Source organism: Zingiber officinale, chromosome 8A (assembly GCF_018446385.1).
Source record: "Zingiber officinale cultivar Zhangliang chromosome 8A, Zo_v1.1, whole genome shotgun sequence".
NCBI lineage: Eukaryota > Viridiplantae > Streptophyta > Magnoliopsida > Zingiberales > Zingiberaceae > Zingiber > Zingiber officinale.
The window spans coordinates 125,360,296-125,375,925 of NC_056000.1; the positions used below are offsets into that span (position 1 = coordinate 125,360,296).

At 37.1% G+C, this 15,630-nt stretch overlaps 2 protein-coding genes and 1 pseudogene across 6 annotated transcripts; 1 reads left to right on the forward strand and 2 right to left on the reverse strand.

The window, feature by feature from the left end:
- Window positions 1-320: 320 nt before the first annotated feature.
- LOC122011217 (probable CCR4-associated factor 1 homolog 11) lies at window positions 321-1,022 on the reverse strand. Its single transcript, XM_042567619.1, has one exon. The coding sequence runs from the start codon at window positions 1,020-1,022 to the stop codon at window positions 321-323; it is 702 nt and encodes a 233-aa protein (XP_042423553.1).
- A 90-nt stretch (window positions 1,023-1,112) lies between these two features.
- On the forward strand, window positions 1,113-7,069 carry LOC122010136 (UTP:RNA uridylyltransferase 1-like). Of its 5 annotated transcripts, XM_042566566.1 has the most exons (4): window positions 1,113-2,073; window positions 6,111-6,247; window positions 6,388-6,460; window positions 6,541-7,027. In XM_042566566.1, the coding sequence occupies exons 1-4, from the start codon at window positions 2,041-2,043 to the stop codon at window positions 6,541-6,543; spliced, it is 246 nt and encodes an 81-aa protein (XP_042422500.1). In that variant the 5' UTR covers window positions 1,113-2,040; the 3' UTR covers window positions 6,544-7,027. The 5 variants fall into 5 exon arrangements, 3 of the variants coding, with proteins under 3 accessions (XP_042422500.1, XP_042422498.1, XP_042422499.1); XM_042566564.1 differs by lacking the exon at window positions 6,388-6,460 and having other exon boundaries at window positions 6,541-7,069; XM_042566565.1 differs by having other exon boundaries at window positions 6,388-7,027.
- Window positions 7,070-7,268: 199 nt separating this feature from the next.
- Window positions 7,269-10,416, reverse strand: LOC122010135 (annotated as a pseudogene).
- Between the last annotated feature and the right edge of the window lie 5,214 nt (window positions 10,417-15,630).

Here is a 15,630-nt window from a genome sequence, read left to right on the forward strand (position 1 = left end):
GTAATTTTATAAGTGAAGCATCATTTTATGGTTCATCTCTTATACCCTATTTAGCACATATGAATTTTTATTTCCATCATCGCAGGGTAAAATTTTTTTTCTTTATTCGCTTAATATGATTTTTTTTTTTTTTTACAAAAAACCAAAAAACAAATTTATATTTTTCTTATAACCATTCATATATCAACAATAAAATAAAAAAACATATTTTGAATAATCGCTAAATACAATTTGCGGTTACAATCCATATACAACAACAACACCAGCAACAGTACTAAAATAAGCGGAGTAAACCCCAATGGCCACATTGACAACATTGATCACAAACCCCAAATGACATTCCCATACGGTGCCATGTCAACTTCAGTGGTGAAGAACAGCTTCTTCATCTCCAAGAAGACTCTCGTGGTCAACAAACTATCAGACCCTGCCTCGTGCGCGCCACCAACTTCCCGAGTTATCGCCAGAGTCCTGGCAACCTTCTCTAATCCACCGGACAATCCATCACAGTGGCTCATCAGATTCTTGACGTCCATAAAATTACCGAACAAATAGGCCACTTGCAGTAAAAATTCATTCAGAGTTTCGGGTAGTAGTTGGTCCAAAGATGAAGCCTTTACAAGGTAACCGAAGTCGTATACGCTGCCGAAGGCGATCCAGTCTGCGGTGGTGGAGCAGCATGGACAATGACGTACGAGACCAGCACTGTGACAGCACGCAGCAAAGCGACCGGGGTCGATCCCCTTGAGAAACAGCATTCTGAAATCGATTCCATCCGAATTGTAATCGAATTTGTCTCGACAGACGTCAAAGTCGCAGAAATTGAACTCCCAGATGAAAGCCTCTCCAACGCCGCCGGGAAGATTGCCATCGGCGTCGAAGAGGGTGAGACCGAGTTGGGTCAATTTCGACCGTTCTACGTTGGCCTTCAAGAAAGCGTAGCGCTCCTCCGCCGAGAGAAGGTAGTGCGGCTTCTGCGGGAGGAGGGTGCATCTCGGGAACTCGGTGTCGAAAGACACCATGGGAAATCGAGGGAGCACTTGGGCGATGATGGAGAACTCAAGGTCCAAATTTGAAGCCCATACTCGTCGAACCCTGACCGGTCGCTGCTGCCGCTGAGGACGAAGAAAAGTCGCCAGCGGCTGCTGCTCCTGAGGATGAAGAAGATCGACCGGATGCAGCTGCTGAGAGGTTGTCATTGCCGATCGCAACGGCGCAGAAAACAACAAGAATCGCCGAATCGCCGAATCGCCGAATCGCCAGGGAGCAGAAAAGAAAACAGAGGAAAGAGCGACAAATGACCGGACTGACTGGGGGCATCCATATTTATAGTAAATCGAAACCAAATGGGTTTAGGATTCGGAGGCGGTGCTCCGACTCCGGCCGGGTTTCCGGTCACCGCACTCTATTTTTATTTTATTATTATTATTTTATTTTTATTTTATTCGTAGCGTTGAAAGCAAGCAATTCATTTGAAATGCTGCGGCGCTGCGACTCCGGCTAGGGTTTCGATCACCGCCGCCAATTACGATTTTTCAAGAGACTGACTCACTCCGGCTAGGTTTTCGATCACCGCCGCCAATTACAAGAGACCATGGGAAAGTGCAAGCAGAGAGATCAAACGGGTTTTCTCATAGGAACTACAGCTTGGGTGCGACGCTCCAGAGGCGTACAGTAAAGATGGGGCAAAGGATAACAGCAACAGGGAGACACTCTCATATGGCAGAAATCCACGATCATGCATCTCATCCACTCATGGCAGATGCTCAAAGAAGAACTATATCATCTGGAAATTCTCAAGATTATATCCATTCCCTTGAGCGAAGTAACCAGCAGAATCAGGCACTCTCTCAGAGCTTGCTTTCGGTAGCTTTCCGCCTAATTATGTAGAAAAGGATACTGAGGAACTTTATCAGGATTCAGAGCATGAAACTGTTGAAGAACTAACTAGCATGCAGAAGCTGGAGATCGAGGACAATTACTCTGAACGAAAACACGCCAGGTGAAGAGGGATCATTGGTGTCTGCCGAAGTAAAAAAGATGGTGGCGCTTACTAGCATTTCAAGTTCGAAGGTAAATCATAATATTTGTTTGTACATGGTTTATTATGAATTTAAACTCTGCATATTGCTTTCACACTATCACAAACAGTAATTTCTTTAAATAACTGTGACAGTTTTTCATATCAACTAATTATGTATGTAGAATATCTTGTGACAATTAGCCTCTACTCATTCCTTCATTGTTAGTTCAAATCTTTATTCTTCTAATGCTACATGCCCTTTAAATATTTTTCAATCATTACCTAAAGTAGCTAACCCTGTGAACATGAGTTTTAACCATTTTGTTGCAAAGCTAGGCTCCGGTTTCACTCATATGCAATGGGTGGGCTAAGATAACACCTAATTGATTATAGTATTCTTAGTGATAGCTTTGTATAGGATTCAATGGAAGGATAAAATCTATATAGTTGATCCAAAATAGATGGGTCTTGCATGGTTGATAAGATGATGTTGAGGCAAATGCATACTTCGTACCTCTTTCAGATTATAATACCAACAGAAGATCGAGTTTTTCATACCATCTATTACTCTGTACAATTTTTTGTTTGAGCAATTTTTCATTTCGTAAGTTGTCTAGAGGCTTTAAATGCGAACAAGATAAGATATACAGGCATCACCTTAAGGAAAGGAAATTTCTTTTTATTTATCTAACTTGATCATGGTGTACATTTGTTACTAAGCCTAGGATAAGATATACAGGCATCACCTTCAGGAAAGGAAATTTTTTTTTATTTATCTAACTTGATCATGGTGTACATTTGTTACTAAGTCTGTCAGGTTTGAAATCCTATTGAGGAATGGCGAGGAGCTCATAGATGAGATGATGCAATCATAATATACTGATGCTTAAAATTACCATCTTGATTCCACAAAGTACACAATTAGGATATTTCTTTATTGAGACATACTTTCTTATTACATTACAATGTCGTATCATGTATCAAATTTCACATCGTTCTTTTGTATACAAGGACAGTTATATTATAAAATAGAAATACTTAAAATTAAGTATCTTTTTAAGTTTGAAAAAGTTAAATGTAATTCGATCTTCATTTAACAAAATAAATATTAATATAAGCGAATGTTCTGAAGTTTTATTTTTTACAAAAATATTGCTATGTATTTCGAGCCATCAGTTTTGTCCTATGATATGAATGTTTAGGTTCGATCCATGAAAACTAAGTGAACAGTTAATAATTTCCTCTTACAGTTTTTAGAAGCTGAATAGTGCATACTTATACACCTATTTTAGGTTTCCTAATTTGGTATTCTTACTATATAAATATACCTAGTTCCATTGATGCCACTTGTATTGGCATTTTAGAGTTTTGGTTGCTAAGTCATACATCGAGCCTTTTCCTTGTATTTGTTATGTCACAAATTGCTGCATCGCAGTTACCTTGTGATGGTGATATGTAACATTTATTTGTACTGACTGTAAGTATTCGATTAATTTAATGTATTTCACAAAATTATTGAGATTCACAAAATGTATATACGGTGTGTGAGCTTTGATGCTTCTTTCAACCTAAGTTTATCATATCGCAGTTATCCTTTGATCTTGACTGTACTTCAATTGTCGTCACATTTTAGATTTTTTTTTATTTTAGGATGTAAGGTTAGACTTGTACATTCAAAAAAGGGTAATTCAATGCCGCCCCAACATTGATTCAATGACTCCAAGTTTTATTTCAATTTTTGAGTCTCTGGTACCGACAGAGGAAGAAAAGGCCAAACAGAAACAGTTATTTCTGTCTCTAGAGAATTTGGTGTACTGAGAATGGCCAAATGCTAAGCTGCATCTTCATGGATCATGTGCCAACACTTTTGGTGTCTCAAAAAGTGACATTGATGTTTGCCTTGCAATCAATGATTGGGGTTTGAACAAATATGATATTGTGTTGAAGTTAGCTGAAATTCTACAGTTCGGTAATGTTCAAATTGTCTAGGTACCCGGCATGTATTCTCTCATATGGATGCATGTGCTATCATTGGACGGCATTGTTTTCTTGAATGGTTATTATTTTTATTATATTTCTCATGTTAATGATTTTTTTGCCAAAACAAGACCCTGGTGAGTCTATATTGTGTCGGGCACGCCATCTTCCCATCTAATAATGTGATGTGTTTGACACCTACATACATCAGGTTCTCCATACTCAAGTTTTAGTGATTTATTTCCAAAAATCTATCACAATATCATAGTCTGAAACTACATCTTTTGGAGAGCATTGTCAATGAGGTCCTATGATGGTTATGAGCCTTATATTTGCAATTATGAGATTCACATCCTGATTGACCTGAATCGAATGACCAGTTCAATCAAGCCCAAGTGTAATGTTTATAGATGATTCAACTCGTCCTTTCAAATAAAGCAATAACAAATTGCAGCCTCAACCAGTTCACCAGATGAAAGAGGAAGAAAGAAACACCGTCACTTGTTTTGGTACTGCTACTTGCTTGTACGTCCTATAGGCTATAGCAAGGAAGCTACTGAGGGAATGAAGGATTATTGGTAGATTCTGTTTAACGACATTGACTAGAAATGTAGGGAGACAATATTATAAAAAGAAAAGAAGGGGAGAACAAATATGTTAACAGAATTCTTCAGTTAAATTTAGGTGCTGAGATCCATGCATGATATGTACCCTAGTTTGTGTAGTATGGCATCTAAAAAGGCATGCTTGCATGGATACCCAGTGATTCATCCTATGAGAAATAGTCACAGTAGATATATGCTTTTGTATTCTAAAGATCTCTATTTATCCTCAAAATATCAATTTAATTAATATCCCTATGGAGGATTTTAAAACTATGGTGTAGGTTTGGGTGAAAAAAAAACATTTGGATTTGTTATGCAAAGGAGTCATCGACTAATCGCGTTATTGTTCGAAGATCATAGCTTAGCTTCTGTTATCTTATGCTGTTTTATTTGTCCTGAATGAATTGGCTTATTTGATTGTTTTTCAAACAGGATATATAAATATACCATTGCCATAATAATTTTCTTAAAATTACATAATTTTGTTGGCACTAACTCATGCTAGGGTTCCTATAGTGAAGTTGATGGATCCAGTTACTGGTCTTCCATGTGATATTTGTGTCAATAACCTTTTAGCAGTTGTTAACACAAAGCTCCTGAAAGATTACGCACAGATTGATGAAAGATTACGACAATTGGCTTTTATTGTTAAACACTGGGCTAAATCTCGTCGTGTCAATGAAACATATCAAGGGACACTTTCTAGTTATGCGTGAGTTGCACTACTGATAGACAATTATAAGCTTATAGCATCTACAGGCTAAATATAGGATGAAGATAATTGACTGTGATTTATTTCCAGATACGTGCTAATGTGCATCCTTCTGCAACTACGAAGACCTGTAATTCTTCCTTGTTTGCAGATATGAAGCAATTTTATTCTCTTTTTGTGTGTGTGCGTGTGTTAGAATATACGGTCTTGAGATGTCTTTATACTCTTTCAAAAAGGGTTAATTCATATCCTATAAATCGGAACTACTAATCAAGTGACTGGTTTTATTTGAAATAAATGATTTACCGAAGGAGACAAAAAAATGAAATTTCACCTTCACTGTAGACCATCTTCTTTTGATTTTCTAATATGTCATCAGTTAGTCGTACTCTGTAGATTTTCTAAGAATTTCACCAATACAAAATATATCTTTGGTTTTTTAGTCACCTTCCTTGTTTGATTCCAGGGCATACAGGTTGATATGAACTTTAGAATATTAGTAACTGCTCTTACACTACTAAGCATTTTTGGAAGTGCCTCTTATTTGAGGAATAAACCAGTTGGTCAGATTGTGTGACGAAATATCTAATCTACTTGATGTTGGCTTCTGATTGAGTAGTTTGGGCTAATTCTTAATGCAACCGATACTTTATTCACCAGATATGTTCTTTCTAACTTTAGTTGGACACTGTTTGAGAAATCCTTAAAGAGCCAACCTATTCGAGTTAATTGTGTTATCAGGTTGAGATTATGCTGCCCTGGACTACATTTACAATCTTTTTTTTCTCATAAGATTAGCACTCTCTCCGCGGCTTTGGCATTGGGAACAAGGAAAGCATTGCAAGATTGCTATGGGCATTCTTCCATTACTGGGTATCATCATGATTATACAAATGATGTTATATCTATTCGCACAGGGAGCATCATCAGGTAATGTCATTCGTATTTTCTCGACACGAGTTCTTCAGACTTTTGCAGTTTGGTAATTACTCCTCGGCTGGAAATGTCTAGCTTAGTATGGAAATGTATGTCTAGCTTAGTATTTGTTTCTATTGTTCTTTCTAATGCAGATCGAATTTGAAGTTTTCCTTGTCTACAGCATCTTCATTTCTTGATTCTCCATTCAGCAGTATTGTTGTATTTGTTCGTATTAGCGGATCGAGATCCTTTTCGTTTATACTTCTCGCTTCATTCTAACTTATCCATCTTGTTATAACTTTCAGTGAGCAAGAAAAGGACTGGACGCGGCGAATTGGAAATGACTGTCACCTAATATGCATCGAAGACCCGTTCAATATCTCGCACGACCTTGGTCGATCGAGTAGTCGACAAGTACAGCATCAAAATCCTAAGGGAAGAGTTTGAACGAGCTGCTGACATAATGCAATGCGACCCAACTCCCACCGTCACCCTTTTCCAACCTTATGAACCAGGATCCCCGCAGAGGCAAATCAGCAGGAGCTAGGTGAATGATATTCAACACTGAATGCTAAATATGTATATTCCTCTCTGAGAAGCAGTGTTCTTTCAGCTCCTTTGTGTATAGATTGTACTGTGTCATGGATGATTCCTGTTTTTGTAACTTATTTCCTAGGTGAGTCGATTAGGGATAAAATAGGATAAAATAAAATTATTATAGGTAGAAGAGGTTGAGCTTCCATATAATGATGAAATTACTATCGTGTGTGATTTCAAGATCATGAAAATGACTTTGTGTAAAGTAAGGTAAGACAGTTTACAATAAATTATTCCTCGAGATGTCATTTTTATATTAGGAGAGTCTTTGTGTAACGGTAAATGGATTGAATTTTGAAAATAGTTTTTTTTGTAAAAAGTAGGATAATGTTGTGTACAATGGATCATTCTTCAAGATTTCGTATGACGGGAGCTTCTTGCACCGGATGGTCTTTTATGTCATATTTACATTAGAAAAACAATAAAAAAAAAAAAAAATGTGTACAATGGTGAAGAATCAACTGGGAAATGGCTCAACAGGTACACACATTAGTTGAGTTGGGGTCCACTGGCCATGTCAGGTTTAGGCTCCCAGCTCAGCCTCATTCGTACTGGGCTTGGCATTGGCTCATAATCCTGCATCGACATGATCCAGAGTTAAACTGATTCGATAAGCTGATCCAGTCGACTGGATCATAATGAAACACACTATCTACCTCGAGCTTGTAGAGCAATTCTTGAGTTGTTTCCGCGGACACAATGATGTGACGGTCGGCCGGTGCGATGAACCCTTCGTCCACAGCCTTGTCGATGAAGCAGAGCAGCGAGTTGTAGTACCCATCCACATTTAGCAAACCCACCTGCCCATCAAATACATCAATTCAGCAACCCTGTTTCCCTATTCGACTCCCCGAAGCAAAACAAAGGATCAATAAGCCCTTTCTACAGGCTTGTCGTGGATGCCAAGCTGAGCCCAAGTGATCACTTCTAGGAGCTCTTCCAATGTTCCATACCCACCTTCAATCCAATCCAAAAAAAACCAATAAGCAAATTTATACAAATTGTCTAAATGATATACAAAATAATTGTCTAAATGATATATAAAAATCAGATATAAATAAAAAAGATGTCTTAAATTATGCAAATTGTCAGAAAAAAAAAAAATCCTTTTTTGAATGATACCAAGATGTTTTGTATTCCAAAATATCTTTTATTACTTGATAGTTATTATAACATGTAAAAATAATTATTTTATTTTAGTCAAAATTATTATCCATAAAATATTATTATATTAAAATACTCTTTAATCAAAATTATTTAAATTTTATCAAAATCACTTTCAGTGAATCAAAATTACTTTAAAATAGTTGTAAGCTAACTAAGTAACAAAATCATAAATCCTAAAATTTTGAATTCTTTTATATCAAAATATTTTTCTACCAATTACTCAATAAAATAACTTTAAAATAATTATAACAATTACCTAAGTAGCTGCTACACAATAGATATTATAATACTATAACATTATTGTATTAGCTATTACACGTTACTATAATAATTAACATTAGAAGGAACAACGTTATACTAACTATTTTATAGCTACTACATATTGCAGTAGCTAAGGATAACAATTTTCTTTGAACTTAATGAAGGATCTAATATCTGATTCGAATGGAGGAGAACGTAAATATAATCTTCTCCTTCTTGGCTTTCACCCTTTAACCTATAGATGTGTATTATATTTTTGTTGAATTATATTTTTTTGATATGCTATTAATTCTAATGTGCTTTTATTCAATATGTTAGTTGGATGAAATGAAAAAAAAAATATTAGTGCAAGATATCGAATCATCAAATTGGGTATGAGAATAAAAGATAAATATCCATCCTCTAATGAGTATAAAGATAAAAGTTGAATACCCTAATGATAATGGAGATCGTTATGAGGGTGAGGACTAAGAATATGCATTCCAACACAAATTCTATCCATTGTTATCTCTAGTGATAGCTAGTTATAGGAGAAATGATATGTTGCTCGATGTCTCTTGTGCGACCGTGAGTGAAATTCGACATGGGTTATCTGACGAGGTTAAAATCTATTTTTTTTTAATTCCTATCTTATTTTTATATAACAACTTTTTTCTCTTTCCTCTTAAATTAAAATAAACAACTTTTCTTTCTTTTTTCTTAAATTAAAATAAAATTCTCGCTTTTCTCTCTTATGATTGGATATAGCAATCACTGTGGTGCTAATTTTTAGTGGTGCGTTATAGCAGCTACTACACAGTAACTGCTACAGTGATAGCAGCTACTAGACAGTAGCTACTACAATATAGTAGCTGTTGTATCGTTGAACTGGCTACTATACCGTTGTAGCAGCTACTGTATCGTTGTAGCAATTACTACATCGTTGAAGCAGCTATAACTACTACAACATTGTAGCCGCTGCTATATAGTATAGCTGCTACAACGTTGTAACATTAGTACCACAGTAATTGTTGCATGTAATAATAAGAGAGAGAAGAGAATTTTATTTTAATTTAATAGGAAAGAGAGAAAAATTATTACATACAAATGAGAGAGGGATTAAAAAAATTGGAGGGATTAAAAAAATTGAGTTTTGACCACGCCAAATTATCCATCACCCTATGATTTCAATTTATAATAGTTATAGTATTGCAATGAGATAATCCCAGTTAGCCTCATTAACTATTTCTGGGTGACCGGCCCGGTCCTATGGAAATTTCCCACCGGTCACCAGAGTAAATCCGAAAGTACATGTGGCGATCAGCCCAGAAGTCCAGCATAGTATTACAATGACGCTTATAGTAAATATTCTTTTAGGTGATTTATATAATTTAGAATGTCTTTTGATTTTGGCCTAAGAAAAAATATCAAACGCTGCATTTTGTTTACCAGGCAGCGCGATGAAAGCGTCGGCTTGGCTAGCCATCTCGGCCTTCCTCTGGTGCATGCCCGCCACCACCCTCACCTCCCCCCCTGCCGTCCCTGTTATCTGCCCATTCATCGTCCCCGACTCCATCAGGATGCATGTTTACTACCAAGGAAAACAGAGCACTGGCAGCTGGCTGCATAATAATACTCCTACCTCACTGAGCATCAAAGCCCTCGGAATCACTCTGCAAACACACCACGGTCTGAGACACAGAGCATGAGAGATCAGAAACAGAGAGAGAGAGAGAGAGAGAGGGGAGGGAGTAAACCCCAAAACATGGCGACCGCCATCATGAACAGCTCTGGAAACGAGCCCCATGAGCCCTACGCTTCCTCCTCCATACACCAAGTCGATCTTCCTCTGCACCAGTTCTTGACCGAGCTGAGTCGCTGCGATCTGGTAGATTTCCTTCTTCCCGCGGCTGCTGCCACAGAAGACGCACACCCTCCTGAACCTGGACTTGCAGGAGGGTGGCGGCGCCGCCACCCTGTTCTCCTCTGTTTCCATCGAAACCGCCAGACTCCTCATCCACAGCAGACAACTGCTTGCTTGCTTGCCTTTTATGCTCGCCTCCTTCCTCCATTAATAATTAATTCCGCAATCTGGAAGCTTTTTGATGCTGCTGTTGCACGCAGAGCCTTGCAGGACGGCCATGGCATGTCCCAGCAATTAATTAACAGTAACAGTTGGTCTCAATCATGCTTAGGTTTGGTTTATTAGTTTAAGCATTGTGATTAGATTTTTAAAAAAGGATCTCACTGTTGGAATTAAATAAAGGATGATCGAACTCTATTTATTTCCTGATAAGGTTTAGACCTATAGGATTCAAGTTGAAAGAGATTATCTTAATTCATCATTCGATCGTGACTGTATACCTAAGAAATTGAAAAACTATTTTACCATTGCATTAGTATCTCAGGTCAATAGGGTGTTGTTGATGATATGAGGGTGTTTAGTTGAAGTATCTAACGTAAGAGGTGGTGTATTTAATTGAATTTGTGCGCCCCTAATAACACCTAATGATAGATAGGGTGTTTGTTTGCCAAACAAGCTATGGATAGGGTGTGCTATGATTAGGTTGGTCTATGTTTTAAAATTAGTATAATGTAAAGTAATTTTGATTGATATTAAAGTAATTTTAATTATAAGTATTTAAAATATTTTTTATTTTAAATATTCGTCATCTCCATTTGTGATAAGGCATCCCGGCACGAATGTACTTTGTTGTTGATGAAGTGCAGCAGCCATAGCTAGTCTCACCCGATTAGTAATGGTACGAGCACTAATTTTATAATAAGTGTTACATAAGTGTTGCGTAAAGAGGGGGTAACATCTCTCAACCTCTAATACAGAAGAAAAAGAAGAGAGAAATAGATCGCGTGGAGGAACGAGATAAAGATGTACAAGAAAGAGCAAACACAGAAAAGAAGAAGAAGATTTATCGTGATTCGGCAACGTGTCTACTCCACAAAAATGATTGAAACTTTATTAGAATTATCTCTACACAAGATAGTTACATTCAATTATTCTCATTATACAATATGTTTATAATGATCCATATAAATAGTGCTTAAATCCTATACCTAATAAAATCGTAATAAATTTCTATTATGAAAAACTAAATAGAACTCTGTTATGAAAAATCGTAACAGAATTTTATTATAAAAAATCGTAACAGAATTCTGTTACAAAAAATCTCCATCTTGGCGAATATTTTTTTCCATGAATGTTAACAGATTTTTTTTTCCATGATGCCCATTACATTGACCTTCATTCAAATATGAGCCACCCATCAACAATATCCGTCTTGGCGAATATTTACCCCCTTCGAAGATCACGTGTATCTGAACAAAACTCTACCTGAATCTTTGGGTCTGTGCTTCCTTCCTTTAACATCTAGAGATATGGAGCATATTCAAGCAATGCTTGAACTTCTCTGTGGTCACTGCTTTATCAGCATATCTGCAGTATGAATCTTCTCAACTTGAATTTTCGAGAAAGCAATCAGCTCTCTGATCTTATGAAACCTCACATTAATGTGCTTTATTCTCACATGATACACCTGATTCTTCACCAAATAGATAGCACTCTAACTATTGCATAACAACTTAACTCCACCTTACTGAACGCCCAATTCTCTGACCACCTTGCAAGCTATAAAGCTGCCTTCGCTACTTCAGCTACTACCATGTACTTCGAATCCGTAATAGATAATACAACAATAAATTGTATCATAGATTTCCAATAGATAGGTTCTCCTGCCACAGTGAACACGTATCTTGTAGTAGACCTCCTGTTATCTAAATCTCCTGCATAGTTTGCATCTACATACCCAACAACTGAAAGATCTTCCGGTTATTTACTGAATATGATATCATAATTAATTATATTTCTCAAGTATATGAAGATCCATTTTACTGCATCCCAATGTGGTTGATCAGGATTTGAGAGAAACTTGCTCACCATACTAACTGTTTGCGCTAAGTCTGGTCTTGTGTAAACCATGACATACATCAGACAATCAATTACACTATATAAGGAACCTTTGACATCTCTTGGATCTCATTATCTATCTTTGGACACTGTGTACTAGATAACTTGAAGTGATGTGCCAAGGGTGTGCTCATCGACTTTGCATTCTTCATGTTGAACCTATCCAGCACCTTCTCCACATTGCTACATTGAGACAACCATAATCTCCCTACAGTTCTATCCCTGTGAATCTCCATCCTAAGAATCTTCTTAGATTCTCCCAAATCTTTCATGTCAAATTCTTTACTCAGTAGCTTCTTTAATTTGTCGACCTCTTTCATCTTTTTCGTAACAAAGAGCATGTCATCTACATACAGTAGTAAAAAAACTAGTGATTCATTTTCAAGACTCTTTACATATATGCAGTAATCATACTCACATCTCCTATATCCATTTTGAATCATGTATGAATCAAAATATTTGTACCATCGCCTAGGAGATTATTTCAATCTATAGAGCGATTTCTTCAACTTACAAACCAACCGCTCTTGTCCGGGCTGACCAGATCCCTCTAGTTGTGATATAAAAATTTGCTCCTCTAAATTTCTATGAAGAAATGTTGTCTCCAGATCTATTTGCTCCAACTGCAAATTGTGATGTGCCACCAAAACCAACATCGCTCTAATTGATGTATGTTTTATTACTGGAGAGAATTTCTTCATAGTCAATTCCCTTTCTTTGTGAATACACCTTTGCTACCAACCCAACCTTGAACTTCGCTTCATCTCCCTCTAACATTGCTTCTTTCTTCTTGAATATCCACTTGCACCCTATAGATTTCTTTTCTTCAGAGCTTCGTAGCGTAGCTTTCTGAGCGCAGAGATGAAGAGTAGAATGAAGAATCAGTGTCTTGAATGTAGAGCCTTCATCTCTTTTTATAGAGTTGGAACAGATCCTTATCTAAATCAACTCTTATCTGGATGAAGCCTTATCTATATCCACATCATCTAGCTTATCCTCATCCTGATCCAAATCATAAAGATGATCTTTTGTTACAACATCTTCCATGTTAATATTTTTGATAACTCAGACCAAACCCAGTTAGTCTACCGAACTACTGATTCGATCTCTTGAATCAGTTTGGGTCCGGTTCGACTCGAGTCAAGTACGATTCACTCATTTGCATTTGTCTACTATATGTTTTGCTTCCATCTCCAGGTTTTTGCAAAACAACCATACAAACACAAACAAGCAACCTATCCTATATTTGTAAGTCTACCTGATCTATTAGGCTTACCTTTTGCTTGGAGGTCCCTCCTACAAGTCTATCACCTAAGGGCCAATCCCTTAAGATCAAGCTGTATTCCTGTAAGTCCACCCGACCTACTAGGTTTCATGCTTGGACTGTATCCAAGATTTTACCATTACCTAGGGTTACCTCCCCGTAGGATTTCCACTATCTAGTTTCACTCACCAAGATTTTCACCACTTAGGGTTACCTCCCCCTAGGATTTCCACTACCTAACTTCACTTACCAAGTCTTCCACCACCTAGGGTTACCTCCCCCTAGGATTTTCACTGCCTAGCTTCACTCACTAGGACTTTCACCACCTAGGGTTATCTCCCTCTAAGAATTCCCTTTGCCTAACTAAATTAGGACTTTTCCTTGCTAGTCTTTTCCAAACATTAAGTCATATTTAGATCAACCCTTGGTCAAACTGATCAGACTTAGGTATATTGTCAAACATCAAAATCTTGGAAGCTAATTGTACCAACACTTCAGTCCAAAAATTCTTTGCTAGCCCTGCATTCAGCCTGAGACATCTTGCCTTTTCAATAATTGTCTTGTTCAACCTTTCCGCCACCTCGTTCTGTTGGGGTGTCCTGTGAACCGAGAAATACCTCATTATCCCATGTTGCTCACAAAATTCCTGAAACTTTAAATTTGTGTACTTAGTCCCATTGTCTAACCTAAGACATTTGATCTACCTTCTAGTCTGGTTCTCCACTTTAGTTTTTCACAGTTTAAACTTTACAAAAGTTTATGACTTATGACGCATAAAGTATAACTAGACCTTTCGTGAGTAATCATCAGTAAAACTCATAACATACAAGTGCCCTCCATGTGATGCTATACTGGCTAGTCCTTATAGATCTGTATATACGTAGTCCAAAATCTTCTTCGTCTTTGTTGCCGTCTTGATTTGTACTTTGTTCTATTTCCTAAGAACACAAAATTTGCATACTTCAAGCTTGCACGTCTTGACACCTTTCAACAAATTTCTCTCGTGAAGTTCTAGCGTCATACTTTCACTTATATGCCCTAACCATATATGCCACAAGACAATACTGTCTGATTCAGACTCCACCGATAACTGTAGTCTCTATCAACTTGTAGATATTTCTTGCTATCTTTTGTGCTTTCATTACCGTCAGAGCTCCTTTGCTGACTTTCATCATCCCGTTCACTGACTTATAATTGCAATCAATATCCTAGTGAGATCAAATTCTATTTTAGATCTGATATATGTCTGACATCACATAAAATTTTGATCACACCATCAAACATCTTAATTCTAATGTTTCCTATGCCGATGACTCTGCAAGACACATCATTTCCCATCAACACCGAACTAGAATCTACTGCCTTCTAGGTATCAAATTTTTTTTATTTCTACTTGTTGTCATTATCCGATCCATGCCGAGATTTGCTCCTATACTACGCTCTTGGTTACTATTTACCACAAGTCCTTTTCCTTAAGAAACTTCATTGGTTGTTTTCTTTCTTTGGTGAAAACTTAATTAGCAATACACCTGTGATCTCCTCTGATTTAAGAGTTTCCTTACCTCACATTAAAGTAGTAACCAAATTCACGTACGTAGGAGATGAAGATAGAGAATTTAGCAACATCAACACTTTGTCTTTGTCCTTGATTTTCACAACAATCCGCTTCAGACCACTCATTATTTGGTTGAATATGTTGATGTGCTGGCTCAAATAAGTTTCCTTTGTTATTTTCAACCTGAATAATTTCAGCTTAAGATACAACTTGTTTGTCAATGACTTTGACATGTATAGTTTTCCAGCTTTTGCTAAACTGTCACCGGTGACTCCTCATCCATGACATGGTACATTCTATCATCCGTAAGACAATGCATGATTGTTGTCGTTGTCTTCGTCTGAAATTCTTCTCAATCCGATCTCTTCATACTTTCTGGTTTCCTTTTTTCTAGTACCTTCACCATGCCTTGTTGCACCAATAAATTCTTAATCATTCTCTGCTATAATATGAAGTTTTTGATTCCATCAAACTTTATTATATCAAACTTCGCAGAAGTCATCCCGATGTATTGAAGAAATATGACAAAACCTTGCTCTGATATCAATTTTTGTGTAAAAAGGGGCAACACACGCCTCTCAACGTCTAAT